We start from the raw sequence: 18,306 nt of genomic DNA on the forward strand, positions 1-18,306 counted from the left end.
TTCGTAAAAAATAAATAAATAAATAAAATAAACAAGAAATGAAACAAATATATCGTTTTTTCTTTGTTTGTTCAAAGAGATAATCGTGCCTTGTTATTTTTATCTCATCCTGGATATTATCTATGATAAAATACCAAAGTAAAGAATCATTTAATACGTCATATCGAGATGCGTTACACGAATTGCAATCTTTATTCACTAAACGTTATCTGCTTCCAACGTCAGTCGCATCAAGTTACAGCGTTGAACCATACACAAGGTGAACGAGAAGAAACAATTATTCACCTCGAAGTTGTATTGAGTGAAATTGTGTTTGGTTGAGGAAGAACTTCCTTCATAACATAATGATGCAGCAACAACAACAAAACAATGTTGCTGTAAACGGTAAAAGACCTCGCAAATACCGCCAAACTCCTTGTTACTTTTGTAAAGTGAAAATTCCAGAAAATGAACTACAGGTTAGTACAACAAATTCTTTATTATATATTTTTATACTGTAGTTAATTTTTGGCAGCTTAGTGAACTGTGAAAGCTGAAAGACATGAAAGTTCATTCCGTATCGATCTTCAAAAAAATTCTTGCATCGCAACGCAACGCTAAAAATGCAATAAACAATTATGACAGCTATGGTGATTATAGCAAAGTAAACATAATTTTGCCCTACATTGATTTAAAGCAATACGGAATGAAACACATGGGTAGCTCAAGTATGATTTATATCCGGACAGCATTTCGGGCGTTGTTTCCGTTATATTCCACAGAAATGTGTTACACATGCCAGCTAGAATGCTACGTTTTGTACTGACTTATAGGTATAGTCTATATTGCAAGAAGAAAGACTTGTGATGTTGGTTTAAATTTTGGAAAAAAATGTATAAATGAATCGAAGATAAGGAAGGTGAGGAAACACCTGTACAAAAGTAAGTGCCTCTACACATGTATGAGCCTATACTTTCCTTATCTAGCATATGTATTGTTTTGAAACTTTTGGAAACTTGCACGTTCGTTGAGAGCGGAAGTGACGAAACTACTTGACTCAGGCATTGAACAAGAGGACATTTCCTCTTCCTCGTTAATGTTGAACCACTTGTCAGCTTTCTTCATTTCTATGGATGGGTTTAGTAACTCTATGACGTACTTCCGGCATTATTTGTTTTCGGTTGTTTCCAAAGAGGTGCTCTACATATCGCACTGGCAATAGTTACCTTCTGTTTTAATCTATATGAATTATATTTGTCTAAATTCCCGAAGCAAGGAACTTTAAAGATTTAGTATATCATAAAGGTAAGTAAGGAAAAGGATAATACCTACACCAGGGGCGAATACAGGACGGACTCCTGGGGAGCACTTTGGTGAAATATTTTCAATTTTCTCTCTCCGCGGGATTTGTAACATTGATGCCTATGCCACTGAAGGAGGGAGAACACTTTGCTTTCTTTATCTATCCGCCATATTCTTTGGAGCCGAAAATACAAATTTCGGAACTTGCAATTTCTTTATAACCGGAAATGAAGAAATCACTCGACTCACCCATAGGGTATATCAGAGGTGCCCACAGGCGGTTTTTATTGCTCAAGTTACGCCCATGAGATTATTTGTGGGACAATTTTTCATTGTAAATGGAACAGTCAAAGTAGAGAATCGGTAATGTGGAAAGAAAATGTATATTTGGAGAATAGAATGGTAAATTTGATGGAAGAAATGTAAATTTTGGAGGAAGAATGGTAAATTTGAGGGAAGAAATGTAAATTTTGGGGAAAGAATGGTAAATGTGAGAAAAAAATGTAAATTTTGGGGGGAAGAATGGTAAATTTGAGGAAAGAAGTGTAAATTTTGGAGGAAGAATGGTAAATATGAGGAAAGAAATGTAAATTTTGGAGAAATGGTAAATTTGAGGGAAAACATGTAAATTTGGGGTAGGAATGGTAAATTTAAGGGAAGGAATGTAAATTTTTGGATAAGAATGGTAAATTTGAGGGAAGAAATATAAATTTTAGGGGAAGAATGGTAAATTTGAGGGAAGAAATGTAAATTTGGTTAAAGATATAAATTTGGGGAAGAGTGGTAAATTTGAGGGGAGGAATGGAAATTTGGAGGAAGACTGGCAAATTTGGTGGGAAGAATAGTAAATTTGGCAGGTTACACCCAACCATTTGGGAACATGGGCACCCCTGGCCTATACGACCAGACCAGAAACAAGTAACAAGTTCATGGAAGTAATATAAATTTAGAGGAGATAACTGTACCTTCAGAATTTCAGATAATGAAGGTATTTTAGAGCAGTCTTTAGCCTAATTTAAAAGGTGGGATAAATTTAAGAGGAACAGAATATCTAGCTCTCGGCTCGTTTAGTACCTTGATTGTACAGTACCTCTTGGTGGACGGCTGGCTAACATGCATGTTTTATGAGCGGGCGATCCTGGTTTCGATTTTCGGTGGAGGTTTCGATCTTTTTTTATTAAACTTGAACTCTAATTCTTGTCTGCTTTATGCGGCAATTACTATAGTTAAATTATCTGCATACGCAACAACTCTTGCAGTATCCTCCATATTATTTAATAATTTTAAGCAATGTCGATAGCAATGTTCCACAATACAGGATCACATACACATCCTTTGGTGATTTTCTTTTAAAAAAATTACAAGCCGATATTATTGTCGGTCTTTTGTCATCACAGTAATTTATAATTTTCAAAAGTGATTTCGGAAAATTTAAGTTAATCATATTGTTAAATATTGGCAGCCATAAGATATTGTCAAAAGCTACAGAAATATCTATAAATATTGCTGCTGTATGTTTATGATTTACGCTATAATTGTCGATTATATTAAATAATTTGTGTATTGCGTCTTCTGTGGATTTATTCTTTCTGAATCCGTATTGCATTTTGTCTTGATCTAGCTTGGAATTTGTTAATCTTGTTTACTAGTGTTTTCTCGTATATTTTGCCTAGAGTATTTAGAAGACAGATAGGCCTGTAAGATTTGTTAAGTGTTTTATCTTTATCTTCTCCTTTAAAGTAGTAATATGACGTTTGCTTTTTTTTTTTTTTAATTGTTGAGAAATTTTACTTTTGCATGTACAAGTTTAATAGTCTATAGATACAAGAGTTCAAAAACTCTTTCAGTTTTTCGAATATTTCATTTTTTATGATTTGGCTTTTTGTTCTTTTTTGAAAGATTTTTAATTATTATTTTTATTTCCTCATTAGTTATATTTTCTATTCCTGAAATATTGTCAATATTGTTAAATTTACTTCTTAGCTCTTTATGATATTCGTTTTCGTTATTTTAATTCATCTGGTAAAAAGGAGTACAAGAAGACGTTAGATCTTTCTTTCCAATTTTTGGTCATCAATCCATCCGGTTTCTTTATGGTTGATAATTGGGTTGGGAACTAACTTTTTAAGTAATATTCTTGTAAGGGAGACCTCATGGGTTGGTCTGTAAATTTTCTTTGACAATTTTTCCCTCATGAGCCTTGTTTTGCCTTAATAAGTGCTTTATAATCTTCTTTGTTTCTTCTATATTTTTTCAGACTCCTTTGTTTACTTAATTGATTAGATGAGTGTTGATAGCTTTTCCTAATTGCCTCCATTATGCTTTGTAATCTCTGAAGGTAAAGGTTCCAAAATAATTTTCTAAAATATTTGCCTTTGAATGAGCATTTTGCAAGAGTCTCCTTAATTGTATTTTCTATTTTATCTGTTATTTCGTTCGGGTTAGCCGTACAATTGATATTGGAAACATTTACATTCTTTGTAAACTTACCCCAATTTATTTTATTGATGTTATAATTAAGGCTTTTCACTGTTGGTTCACTTGTGTTTACATTTGTGTTCGAGTCGGCTAATGTGAATATATTTACATTATGATTGCTTGTAGTTGCACCTCCTATAACCATCCGGTTTTTTATGTTAAATGTTACGTCAATATGTCACCATTTTTATGTTTGTTTCTATATGTTAGAGGATATCTGGGTTTATTCTGCGTGTGTAATTTATGTTGCATTATAAAGTCTTCCAACTGGATTCCTTTGTCATCTAGTATTGAACTGAACCATAGTGGAGACACTTTCGTTGGCGTCTGTAGCTTATCATCGTGATAAGTATTGCATATATTGTGTAATGTATTTAGAAAGCCTTGAATTGGAAAGCTAAATTGGCAATATATACTAATTAATATGAAGATATGAATTTCCGTTTCAATTTCAATGCAGTATACCATGTACTGTATTTCTGTGAGATGTTAGCAGCTTTAATTGTCTTATCAGAGATGATTATTGCTGGCTTCGTTTACCTTATAAATTATTCCTGTTATAGATAAGTAGGAAATGTTTCCACGGCTCTTATATACTATAATTCTAATTTGATGTTTTTCAACTGCTCTTCTTAGTTTTAACATGACTGCATGGTTTTATTTTCATGGCTGGATGTTACGGTATCTTCACATGTATGTGGTAGTCAGGCCATTCTCTCTTACTATCAAAGCTCTTCTGCGCACTAGCCATTTGTTCGTAGATCTTCCTGAAATCCAGGATCTCGTCTCTTCTTATGTATACTTCATCGACAAATACAGAAGTACCTGTATGTCAGTTAGAATTTTATTACCTTTTAAATGAACATGATCAATCTTTTAGTATATTCCAAATATTATATCTCTAATTTTTTCACGTAAATTGCGTACAAGGACCCTGAACTCTGCAGTTAATAGCTTTGGTTCTTCTAAAGTCGTTAAGTTATAGAAACGTTCAATATTTTGATACGAATAGCTACAAGTTATGCTTTTCTTGTTTTCGTCAGTTTTGTTTTTTCGATGGTTTTTATTTCTTTCATTGATTTACTTGAACTTGGTATTTCTTCTAATCGTGATATAGATGTTTTTTTTTTTTCATTTTCCGGACTTGTTTTGAATTTAGTTAGGAATTGTTTGCATATGTTTTTTTTTGTTTGTTTACATTTAGTGTTATCTTCAGTAGAATGTAAGTTCTTGGTCAATGTGCCATCTTCACTTTCATTGCATTTGCTTATTGACTACTTTTCTAACTGTGAGTAGTGTAATTTTAGTTTTTGTTTTATTGCATTATCTGTTACATGAATGTTAAATTTTAAGTGTTTTATTTTTGTTTCATAATTTTCTATTATATTTAGAACATCCTGTGGCTCATATTTCCATCTATTCATTTCTATTGCCCCATATATATTTTATTGGGGTTTATGGTGCAAATATAATGAAATTTCCAGATCTTTGGATAGTCAAGCCAGGATGAAACAATGTAAATAAAGGGTGTTCTTGTTGTATTTTAGATAGAAATCTTGCTAATTCTTTATCATTAACTTTGATTTTATGTTCGCACTTTCAGCTAAATTAAATTCTTTGTCTGAGCTCACAACTTGTGTTGCGAATCCTTGCGGAAATGATCTAAGGTTTGGGTTTATGAATGTAACATCTACTTATCGCTTCTATAAATATTAATTTCTTAATTTCTTACTATTACCTTATTACCTGATATTCACTTATAGCTTTGCAATTTCTTTCTATCTAATCCAATTTTATATTTCAGTATTTATAGGAACGTCTGTTTTATTAATATTGCTTGGTTTAATTTTATTGTATCCATCCATTCTGCATTTGTCTCTTAGTTGTTTGGAAGGTGATTTTCTTTTTCCTCCATTGGTCCCCTAGGATTCAGTTGTCAATTTTGGGATACCTGCTTAGTTTTTATCTATAATTGGTTTTAAAGATTATCCTGTCACGAACGGCCTTCCAGGCAGAGTATTTAGGCAGAACAAGCCTTTTCCCGAAACTTACGAGGAATGGACGATGGGGAGTTGTTCTTGCAATCATTTTTTTTTTTTTTTTTTTTTTTTTTACAAGATTGGTATTACCGCAAAATACACATCTTGCGACTGAAGTGCTCTATTTTTCAATATGTTCAAAGTCCTGACATTTGTTATTTCTGGGAATACAAAAAAAAAAAAAAAAAAAAAAAAAAAAAAATGCCTGTGAGACACAAAATAATGTTATTGTTTTTACTATTAACTATGCATATAAAGCAGTAAAAATAATAATACTAATTTCCTATACTCACGAAAATGGGATACAAATCTTACAAACTGCTAAGCAAATTTGAATTTGTTACAGCAATTTGCGATTCAAAAACGCTAGTATATAAAAAGGTAACCAAGAAAGTTCTATCACTTTTTTACCCACAAGCTTCAAACATCGATATGTCACCTAAGAGGTGCCTGGAAGATCAAAAATAGTCCCCATCAGCATCGACGATCTTCTGCCAATGTTCTGGATGGCCATGAATTCCATCGCGATAAAACTTGGTGGACCGTGAAACCAAGAAGGTATCAAGTGCATTTTGCACCTCTACTAGGGATTTGAACTGACGTCCACTAAGGTGATTGTCCAAGGAATGGAACAGGTGATAATCGGACCTTGCAATGTTTGAGGAGTATGGCGGATGCAATAGTGTTTCCCATCCAAGGAGTAGAATGGTGTCCCGGGTCATCTTAGCCACGTGGATCTTAGCGTTGTCCTGTAACAGGAGGAATCCTTTGCGATTCAGAAGTGCTGGCTCCAGAGCATTGAATTTTTCTTGAATACTGCTCAACTGCTGACAGTATACAGTTGCATTGATGCTCTGATCAGCTGGTAGCAGTTCCCGATGCACGATGCCGCGAGCAGTCCAGCAAACACACATGAGGACCTTCTTCTGGTGCAGTGCTGGTTTCGGTTGTTTTGGAATCGGATGCTAACCAGTGATGACGGCGCCGTGGAGCTTGTACAGGACCCATATGTCAATACCCTGTCCAGAAATGGCTCCTTCCTCAGACGAGACAGCAAAGAAACACAGGTGTCTGCTCGCTTTGCCTTCTGACCCAGAGTTATATCATGTGGGACCCATCGACCCAACTTGTAGTGCTTCCCAAGTTTATGGAGGTGCTGCCGAATGGTTTTCCACTCATGCTGAATTGTAGTTGCAGTTCCTCACATGTCTGGCCACTGTTCGCCTCAATTGATGCCTGAAGATGTTTATTTTGTACATGTGTTGGTCTTGCGGCACGTAGTGCGTCTACGAGTATTTCGTCACCATCGTTAAACTTGTTAAACCACCGCTGCACTGTCCGCATAGTCATGACACTCTCACCAAAGGCCTGGGATATCTTCCGCCTCGCTGCAGCAGCGTTTGACCCCAGTTTGAACTCGTACAGCATACATGGCCTTATGACGCTCTCTGGATGTCCCATGTTTACTCTCCTTACGCAAGTTCACGGTGCAACTGAACTTCCACAGCCAGGTAGTATGTTGGATATACCCACACCAACAACTGACCTTCGCTTTATCTTTATTCACATTCAACTCACGTGTGAGGGCCAATTGAGCACAGACTTCCACAAAAAGCGACAGAACTTTGTTGATTACCTTTATATACATACAACCTATTACTAAGCTAATGGTCAACCTGGATGGGAATTGGAAATTACTAAAATAAAGTTGAAGAACACGTTGGTCTAACGTAGTTTAAAGTGTATTTGGCCAACTAACAATTTGCCGTCATTTATCCACAGTAGGCTAATAGGCGGTATGCCGGGAGTTAGTAATTGCAAAAATAAAGTTGAAGAACACGTTGGTCTAACGTAGTTTAAAGTGTATTTGGCCAACTAACAATTTGCCGTCATTTATCCACAGTAGGCTAATAGGCGGTATGCCGGGAGTTAGTAATTGCAAAAATAAAGTTGAAGAACACGTTGGTCTAACGTAGTTTAACGTGTATGTTGGCCAACTAACAATTTGCAGTCATTTATCCACAGTAGACTAATGGGCGGTATGCCCGGAGTTAGTAATTGCAAAAATAAAATAGAAGAACACGGTGGATTAATGTAGTTTCAAGTATATGTTGGCCAACCAACAATTTGCCGTCACTTATCCAACAGTAGGCTAATGGACTCTATGGCTGGAAGTTAGTAATTGCAAAAAAATAAAACTAAGGAACACGTTAGCCCAAAGTTGTTTAATCTGTTGCGCTAACCAACAATTTGCCATCAACATTTATCCAACAGTAGACTAATGAGCGGTATGGCTGGGAGGTAGTATTGCAAAAATAGAGTTGAAGAACACGTTGGTCCAACGTTGTTTAATGTGTGTTGAGCAATCAACAATTTGTCTCATTTATCCAACAGTAAGATAATGGCCCGTATGGCTGGAATTTGGTAATCGCAAAAATAGAGTTGAAGAACATGTTGGCCCAGCGTTGTGTAATATGTGTTGGCCAACCAACAATTTGGCGTTATTTATCCAACGATTTCGACCTCGCAGTTTCAATCAAAATTTTAATTCTTTTGTATGGACTACATTGGCAGTTGAGTTGGTTGGCAAATGCTCGGCAAAATGGTCAAATGCAACGTTGACAGATGGTTAGCTACTGTTTCCCCATCGTTGGGCCTATATTTTGTGCTGTATAGAAGTGAAAATGAACTCTTATTTAACAACCTTGTTTCTCTTTTTAATTCAGGAGCATTTTAAGAACTGTCAACAGGCCCCTGAAAGATGTTCGAATGGTTGTGGCAGCTATATCCAGAGAAGATACATGTTCCTACATTTGGAGAATGAGTGTGTGAATAGAAAGCGTGCCATATGTCGTTACTGTAACGAAACATTAACGGCTAATGCGTTACAGGTAAGTGTTTGCTGTTAGTCCAAGACTGAGCTCAAAGGAGGAATATTAAGTATCTGAGCCTTTCCCACAAGTATTATGTTTTTATAGGATATTTCATAGTTTATAAATCACATTTCATGACTTTCTATTAAGAGTTTTTGATTCCGTTCTTCATTTGGTTTTTTCTATACGTATGAGATAGCTCTGGATCACAACTTTCTTTCTTTTTTTTAATTGATATTATGTGAAAAGAAAAGAAATCTTACTAATTGTCTTTAAAAGAAAAGAGAGAAACGTTTCAATGGAGGTACAATGATTTCGTGTACAAGGACGAAAACATACTTACCCATGAAAAATTGGTATAGGGAAGACTGGTGTACTTTGGAACACTTTTGGAAATTATCATAATAAATTTATAGTTAATAGTATGAGCGTTTTCTTTTTATTGGATTCAGTTAATACTTCAATGCCTTTTGCACATGTTTATTCTCAGAACAATCCAAAAACTTACTTGAATTTTTGCTGGGACAACTCTATAAATTATGTTACATAGTGGACTATGATACGTATAATATGCTTTTGTACCTCAAACCATCCATCCTCTACCTCGGACCACACTTATAAAAAGAAAGTAAAATGGAAAGAAAACCTTGTATTACTTGAGTAGTTATTTGCAATATATGTGACTGTAATAAATAATTAAACATCGAGGTGACTCAGTGGTAGAGCGTTCACCTCCGGTGCTTGGGGTCCCTGGTTCGATCCCAGCTCGCGCCGTGTGGACTTTGTAGTGGACAAACACCGTGCTCGTGGGTTTTCTTAGGGTTCTCCCGTTTCCTCCCACTTTCTTCATTCCACCATTTCATTCATTTCTCATAATCACCGTTTCTTTTAACCTCACCGGCATAACCGTGGGACGTAAAACTGGAAGATTACATTTGATTTCATTTTCCATTTCTTGTATACAGGGTTTGTATGATAAGTAATGAGACCAGGTCTGGAAACATTGTTTTATTGATCTGATCTGTACAGGGACTTAAAAGCTTTCGAAGTACTCTCCTCTTGCGTCGATGCACTTCTGCAATCGATGTTTCCACGCTGCAAACGCCCCCTGGAAGTCAGCAGCCGGCATGTCCTTTAGAAATGTGGTCACGGCTGCTTGGATGGCTGTGACGTCTGCAAAACGGGTTCCTTTCAAGCGTGGCTTCAGCTTCGGGAAGAGGAAGAAGTCGGCCGGGCTCACATCTGGGCTGTAGGGTGGTTGTGGAAGGACTTCCACCCCAATCCGGGTCAAAAAGGAGGTCACTAAGAAGGCGGTGTGGGCAGGGGCATTGTCGTGATGCAACTTCCACCGGCTAGCGATCGCCGGTCTTTTCCGCTTGACGCTCCTGTGCAGTCTCTCAAGGACTTGTTTGTAGAAGGCGGCGTTGACGGCTTGTCCTTGGGGTACAAACTCCTTGTGGACCACCCCCACATTGTCAAAAAAAACAATCAACATTGTTTTCACCTTTGACTTCGACATTCTGGCCTTCTTGGGGCGCGGGGACGCAGGAGTGTGCCACTCCGCGCTTTGACGTTTCGTTTCAGGGTCGTACTGGAACACCCACGACTCGTCACCTGTTATGACGTCATCTTCAAAGTTAGGGTCACTGTTCATGAGGTTCAACAGTTCCTGACAACAATCAACACGTCGTTGCTTTTGTTCGTCAGTCAACACTCGCGGCACCAGTTTCGCACAGATTTTTCTCATTCCCAATTGTTCCGTCACAATCTTGTGCACTGTTGTGTGGTTCATATCGAGTTCATCAGCAATCAATCTCAACGATAATCGACGGTCTGAGTTCAGGAGATCCCTCACTTTTGCCACAGTTTCGTCCGTAGTCACTGTTGTCGGGCGTCCAGCCCTCTCCAGATCCTCAACGCTTTCCCGGCCGTTCCGGAACGCACTGTGCCAACGAAACACCTGGGCTTTGGATAGGGCTTCCTCTTTGTAGGCCTCCGTGATGAGAGAAAGCGTCTGAGTAGCCGTTTTCCCCAGGCGAACGCAAAATTTGATCGCATAACGCTGTTCGATGGAACCCTCCATGTTTGTTGATTTTCCGCCGTGACAAGAATGTTCACAAGGGCTTTGTCCAAGGCTTGTCCGCGCTCCACTAAGGCTCGGAGCCAACTGACGCGCGGTGCGTTGCTTTGCTCGGACCCCCCCCCTACATCCTCCATCACCGACAAACCCGCTCCAGCGACACGCGTGCCGCGGCGCGGCGAGTCTCATTACTTATCATACAGACCTTGTATAGTAGATACAAGAAAGCGAATGTATTAAACTTCCTACAAGCCAACGGATTAAAACCAAATTTGATAAGTTAATTCATATTACAAATACCGAATCCGATCCGTCATACTGTTTCAAAATAGAGGCTGTTTGAATTTTCTTTAAGTTCATAACTCTTTTAATTTTCGATCATATGATTAAAACAAAAATAATGCGATTTCTAATTTTGGTTTTGAAACACTTGAAGAGTTGTCTGAAAAGTTACTGAGTATTTTAATTTTCGAGAGAAAGCCACTTTGAGTTACCGCATATTGTTGTAAATTTGGTACATTTTTGTGTATGTGTTCAGTATCACCAACAACTTGTTTACATTTAAAATTTAGGAAACAAATAAAATCCCACACCAAAAATATACCTTCATTGCAGCCACATTCGCTCATTGTATTTCAATATGCAGGTTTTGTTGCATTTGTATTTTTCTGCTAATTCAATACGCAGTTCTCATTAATTTCATATCGTACCTCTTTCATTTAAATTGATTTTTAACCAACTCTGCACCTGTTGAAAATGTTTAGTGCACCTACTTTTTTGTTACTCTTAAAAGTACGTATAAAAAATATGCCTGTCCGAAAAAAAATTCAAAATATTTAAAAATATTTTCCGGTATTAGATTCAAATTATATTTATCTTCCGCTTATCTTCGCGACCTCCAGGTTGAGAAACCCCACAAATATTTTATATACAAATAGTATAAGGAGTGTTATTTCAGATTTTTTTTTAGTTTACACAACAAAATATTACTGTATTACACAAATATTTTTTATATTGTTTGTCTCCAGAAGCACTACTCCGTGTGTCTGCAAGTTCCAGTTCCATGTCCTAAGAATTGTGAAATTCGTTACGTGAAACGAATGGACTTGGAGAGGCATCTTGCGGATGGATGTGGAACTATAATCGAAACTTGTTTATATTCTGATTGTCAGTTCGAGGTAAGTGAATCAAAAGTATGCTAATTGATTTTTATTTAATATTCAAATTCCTTTGTATGATTATTCACAATATTTTCCTTGATCAAGATAACAAGTGCAGGCTAAACATTTCCATTATAATCTGTATAATAATTTATTTACATTGATATAACTACACCTGATATGGGATTTTCGTAAACAACAGTAACAAACGTTGGGGGAAGTTTAGACCCCTACTCATAGCAAAACATGAAAAACCAGTAGACGAACGCGAGTGTACAAATGAGTCATTTTGGAGTTATACCCCACCAAAAATTAAGTAAAATGTTAACAAAAAGTTGTGTAAGTCGAAAATGAAATGAAATCCTTCAGTTTTACGCATCACGTTTATGCCATGTAGACTAAAGCAGGCGATGATGATGAGAATGAATGAAGTGATGGTATGAAGAAAGTGGGAGGAAACGGGAGAACAGCGAGAGAAACACGTACATGGTGGTTGTCCGCTGCAAACCACACTTGGCATGAGCTGAGATCGATCGCGGACCGGCGCACCAGAGGTGAACGCTCTGATACTGAGCCACCGCGAGTGAGTAAGACAGTATTTTAGTTAAACAGAGATTATAATTTAAGACTTAATTATACTTTTAAGCTATGCCTCATTAACCGTATACTATATATTGTTGTCATACTACTGTCATACATGTCAGTTTTGGCTCAGTTTTCCATTTATTACTCAACATTTACAGTGAATGTTTAAAGAAGGAAACATTAACTGGAATTGGAGATTTTAAGATTAGAGGGCAGATCATTAACAAGATCAGGTATGCAGATGATACGGTTATTACCCCATCAGGATTCTGCCGCCTACAGTCGGACATTTGTCCATGCCTACCAGATGCCGCGGTCGGATTGCCGGCGACTTTCCGCGCGATTTTCGACCGCGACGAATAGTTACCTTGCTGAGCAGTCGGCAAACAGCCGGAAATGAGCATTAAATGCGTCGGCGCCGCCGTCGAAAAGACGCCGGCATAAGGAGTCGGCAGAGGGTCGGAAAGAAGCCTTTCCGACTGTTTTGCCGACTCTGACGCTCGGCAACAGTTGGCAAAGAGTCGGCAAAGGGCATTATATTTTACGATTTTCGACCGCTGGCCCCCTCGGCAGAAGGTCGGCAACTTTGAACAAGTCGATCGTCGTGCCACCGTCGACGGCGGCAATCACTCTTTCCGACCGCGACTTCCTGGTATAATTAGAACCGAAGAAGAACTACAGGAGATGATGGACAAAACAGATGACTGGAAAATAATATGGAAAGGAAATTAACATCGAGAAATCGAAAGTCATGGGAATATTCCATGGAAGTGCTCCCTTACGGGTCAGTGTAGAACAAATAGAACTTGAAAAGATAGATTATTTCAAATATTTGATAAGTATATTGACAAGAGACGTTTACTGCACCAAAGAGATCAGGTCAAGAATTACCATAGTTACAGAAGCATTCAACAAGAAAAAAAATCACTCTTAACTAGCAGGCTCAATATTGAACTTAGGAATACGTTGGTCAAGTGCTATATATGAAATACTGGACTGTGATTCAGAGACTTGGACATTACGGAAGTTAGAGAAGAAATATTTAGGGAGCTTCGAAATGTAGTGTTGGAGGGAAGATGAAGAGGACAAAATGGACGGAGAGATTAACAAACGAAGATATTTTCAAACGGATAGGAGAGAAGAAGACGCTTTTTAGCAAGCATTCTCTGTAGGAAGATGAATTGAGTTGGACATATCTTAGGAAGAAATTGTCTTCTTCATACCGCTATAAAAGGAAAGATGGAAGGAAAGCGAGGAATAGGAAGAAGAAGAACACAACTGATCGATGATTTAAAAAGTAGAAGAAAATGTTGGGAATTAAAAGAGGAAACTGAAGATCGAGAAACATGGAAGAAATATTTCCAGACCCAAACCTAAAATTAAAGAAAGAAAAAAAAACACTTCATTAGCCGCAGGACCTGCCAAAAGGCAGAATGTAGCATGGTTCTCGTATAGTATAAGTTTTTAGGTTTACAAACAAATCCTTTTTTCATTCTCTCGAAAACTACGCATGAGAATCCGCAATATGTTTCTTCAGCTTCATTAGTTCTATTGTTTGATCACCTGTTCCCTTCACATCAACAATTCCCCCATTACACATTCTGCTAGTCATAATGATCTTGGTGTTATCTTTGAATCGAAACTCGCCACATCTGACCACATCTCCTCAATACTTAAGAATTCAATGCGCATGTTGGGACTTCTTTATCGATTTACTGAACTACGCACTGTTTCATCCTTAGCAACTTTTTATAAAACTCTAATAGCGCCCAAGATCGAATACTGCTCTCCCTTATGGGCCATGGCTGCACCAACACATCTCTCTAGACTTACTTATATATATATATATATATATATATATATATATATATATATATATATATATATATATTTTTTCAATTCTGCGCTTTCGTATTCCCTCACTTCGAATATTACCTAAGGAGGAACTCTTGCTATATCTTAATATCCAGACTCCGGGAGTACGCAAAAATAACTCTGACCTGAAATTTCTTCATAAAATAGTTAACGGAAACCTGAGATCGGAAACATTACCTCAGGAACTATCCTGACGTGTCCCTCCCCGCATAATCCGAAACACCCACCCTAGGTTGGCAATTATACAGAGGTCTCTTTTTTACAGAATACCGAACTGTTATAATCATTTAACAACTAATGTGGACATTTTTTCGAGCTACCCAGTGTTTGAAAGAACAATTAAACGAATTATGGAAAAATAATATTACTTTTGCACTATTTGTTGACATTGTTTTTGGTGTTGTTGTTGTTGATTTCTTTTTTCTTTCTATTTCCTGTTTGTTAACATTTCCTGTGTAAAATGGCAAAGTTATGCTGTATCTGGGAATATGTTCAATAAATAAATAAATAAATAAATAAATAAATAAATAAATAAATAAATAAATAAATAAATAAATAAATGTGGGTCATGTTTGGATTTTTTCGTTAAATGCAAAAAATACACGTATTGTAGAATTTATTTACTATTCAATACTCATTGGTTTTCACAATTTTACTGAACTTATCTTTTGTGTTTAGGTAATGTTATCATCAATTTTTTTTACCTAATTCTGCCAAACCGTTCCTTTCAAATTTTACACGCAGGTTTATCATTAACGATAGCACAATAATTAAGCAACTCCGACCCAGGATTCACAGGTTAATTACTGCAAAATACACATTTTAAAAGAACTGAAAACAATCACACACTCAAAATGAGTTTATGAATGATTTTTATGAAAGTACTTCTTAATATCAAAACAAAATGATAGTAATAGATTAATAGATTTCATACTAATTGACAAAACATACAAAACGAATATTCTTTGCTTTTGAAGAATAATTTTATCAGGCTGGAAAAATTTAAATCCAACTGCCATCATAAAAGCTTCTTCGTTTAAGCGGTAGTTTTAGAATTAAATTATAATTCTAGTGAAACATTTTTTTTTGGTAAAAAAAAAGAAAGAAAAAAAGAAAGAAAAAAGAAAGTACAACTTGTTAGGACTTACATCTAATAATATTTTTGATTAAAAATGCTTAAATTTAAAATAGTTTATTACACAAAATAATTATACAATAATTACAGAGTACACAGAGAAAAATCCGTTCTCCGGACAGCGGTATATTGTACAAATATACAGTATCCTCTTGCTTACTATATAAATCTGTACGGAGCATACGTTATCCGTATGCTACATAGGCACTGCTCTTAGATGTTACATCATATCGTTGCAGGATGTCTGACATCTAACAGTTTTCCGTATATCACATGCATATACTTATGTTATCTTCGTCAGCTATATGTTATATACGTCCATTTGTATGTGAGATCCTGACCGCCTACATTGTTTCATACGGAAAGTACGTATAGATGGAACACTTATACGGAAAGTATTATAAAAATGCGTTTTCAGTTATACGTCTGCTGTATGTTAAGTCCAAAAACTACAGGAATTACGTACGTATCCTATCTTTTTAAGTACGTCACCTACAATTTTTTTCTCAGTGTATTCAGATATTGCAGAAAATCTCTCAAGTGTTTTGAAGTTTCTAAAACAAGATATCATATATACGAGGATAATTCAGAAAGTAATGTCTCCAAGGTGATATCTTTATTTGTGTTTGACAGATAGCACCGATACAGGTATCGGTGGAAAGCTTGCAATGCCAACTACAAATGATGGTATCATTTATCAACATAGTCTCCATTACGGGCAACACACTTGTGCCAACGCGAAACAAGGTTTTTCATGCCGTTGACGCAGAATTGTAGTGGCTGCTAACGACACCATTGCTGAATTGCTGCTTCTACTTACGTATCACAACTGTAGCGTTGGCCATTAAGTTTGGAGAAGAGCCAAAATTCACAGGGCACAAGATCCGGACTATAGACAGAATGATGCAGAATGTGAACCCAACACTATGCCAGCAGACAGGACAACTTTGAATTTTTTGGCGAAGGAAAGGAACGTGTGGCGGTACTCTATCCATTGACGCTTCGTTTCTGGGTCGTAATGGTGTATCCAAAGCTCGTCGCCGGCGATGAATGTTTCTGGACGCAAACCTTCCGCAGTCAGAAATTCAATGACAGCCTACTGTTTCAACTGGACGTCACCATTGGATATCACGGATTGCTCCATTACTCTGAAATGAGAAGAGATAGGAAGGTGAAACAAGTGACATTCTATAAACTAAACATCAGTGCATTAATAAGAAACAGTTCATAATGTTTGCAGTAGTTTGGCCGAGTACGGACTTGGAAGTATTAATTTCTGAATCACCCTCGTATATAAAGAACAAATTCAAGAATTGAGACTTTTACCTGAGTTTGCATAATTGACTCACTGTTTTCCTTTTTTTTTTTTTTTTTAAATAGGGAAATTTGAGCTCTTGGATTAAATCTAATTGGGAGATGGAGGAAAGTTTTTAAAATTTTGGAAAGTACTGGAGGGTTGACATCCCTCTAAAGGAAAGTTAGCACCCTAGGGTACATATGTCAGTAACTTAGCAGCAAATGAGAGTATCTAAGTTACACGTAGCTTTATGGTCGCTTAGGAGTAAGACGGAAGTGATATCTCAGATTTTGAGTGAAATAAACAAGTGAGTGAGCAATTCTTTCTTATGTTACAGGGCACACCATCTGCAGTGCAGAGGCATATGACGGAAGACCTAGCAGCTCACGTACATTTGGTCACATCAGATTTGCTCATTCAACGAGAGACATTAATTAACCTACAAAAACAATTCGAAGACGAAAGGGAATCCAGGCAACAATATGTAGAAAATGTTAATAGACATCTTATGTCTTTAAATAACACTCTAAAAGAAGAAAACGATGTCCTCAAAACGATGTGTGCTGAACAGCGAAAGGATATTCAAAGGCTACAGTCAATCGTCACAGAGTTAAGGCTTCGATTACAAGAAATCAGTGAGCATTGCCAAGGTGAAGTCAGAGTTGTGCAGGACAACATAAAAGAAGAAATCAGCCTTCGAACGAAAATGGACAATCAATTGAGGCAAGATTTGATGGACCTTAAAGATTCGTTCAATTTTTCACACAACATGAGTACAAAGGCTGTAGGTAAGATCTTGATGATATAAAAATTTTAAGGATTTCGCCTTTTGTTGCCATTTGTCTAAAATAAGGAGATAAGTATGAGCCCTTGGATTTGAACAGTTGTCTGAGAAGTCTACGTACTTGTCTCGAAAAATCTTAAAGGTTCACCGGAAACCAAATATACACAATGAATTTTACTGACCCAAAATTGTCATAAATTATTGAAATGAAATCTTTGAGTTTAACGTCCCACGTTATGCCTGTGAGGCTAAGGAAGACGATGATTAAAGTAAGTGAATGATGATGGTCGAATTGGTAGAATGAGAAAGTGGGAGGACACGGGAGTACCCTGAGAAAACCCACGATCACAATGTTGCCCCACAAACTTACTTGGCCGTGGATCAAATAAGAGACCCAACGCACCAGAAGTAAACATTCTACTACTGAGCTAGCATATTCCCTTTATAAATTATTCCCAATTCTTCAGACTATATGTATATGATGATCACAAGGCGAATGCTGGGATCGTACTCCGCCAATGTTTTCACTATATACCGTGATTCTAGTATGTCCGGGCTGATATGTGATAAATTAAATGCTGCAATATCAAAGCTAGGACAATATACACGTTATCAACCTATTACCGTCATTAGTTGACGACGAAAACCATACTGTATCTATATGAGAGAAACAAAAGTACTGAACCAAGAATGTATGAATGGCGGTTAATTATTAAAGA

The 18,306-nt window shown here is 36.8% G+C and overlaps 1 protein-coding gene across 1 annotated transcript in view; it reads left to right on the forward strand.

Moving 5' to 3' along the window:
* Window positions 1-240: 240 nt before the first annotated feature.
* Window positions 241-18,306, forward strand: part of LOC145681429 (TNF receptor-associated factor 3-like) — a 32,626-nt gene continuing 14,560 nt past the window's right edge. Inside the window, exons 1-4 of the mRNA XM_081753074.1 lie at window positions 241-458; window positions 8,525-8,689; window positions 11,780-11,929; window positions 17,141-17,591. Of these exons, the coding sequence (XP_081609200.1) occupies window positions 345-458; window positions 8,525-8,689; window positions 11,780-11,929; window positions 17,141-17,591 (880 nt within the window). The 5' untranslated portion in view covers window positions 241-344. The remainder of the gene's footprint in view (window positions 459-8,524; window positions 8,690-11,779; window positions 11,930-17,140; window positions 17,592-18,306) is intronic.

The sequence above is a fragment of the Thermobia domestica genome, chromosome 3 (assembly GCF_964235325.1).
Source record: "Thermobia domestica chromosome 3, izTheDome1.hap1.1, whole genome shotgun sequence".
NCBI lineage: Eukaryota > Metazoa > Arthropoda > Insecta > Zygentoma > Lepismatidae > Thermobia > Thermobia domestica.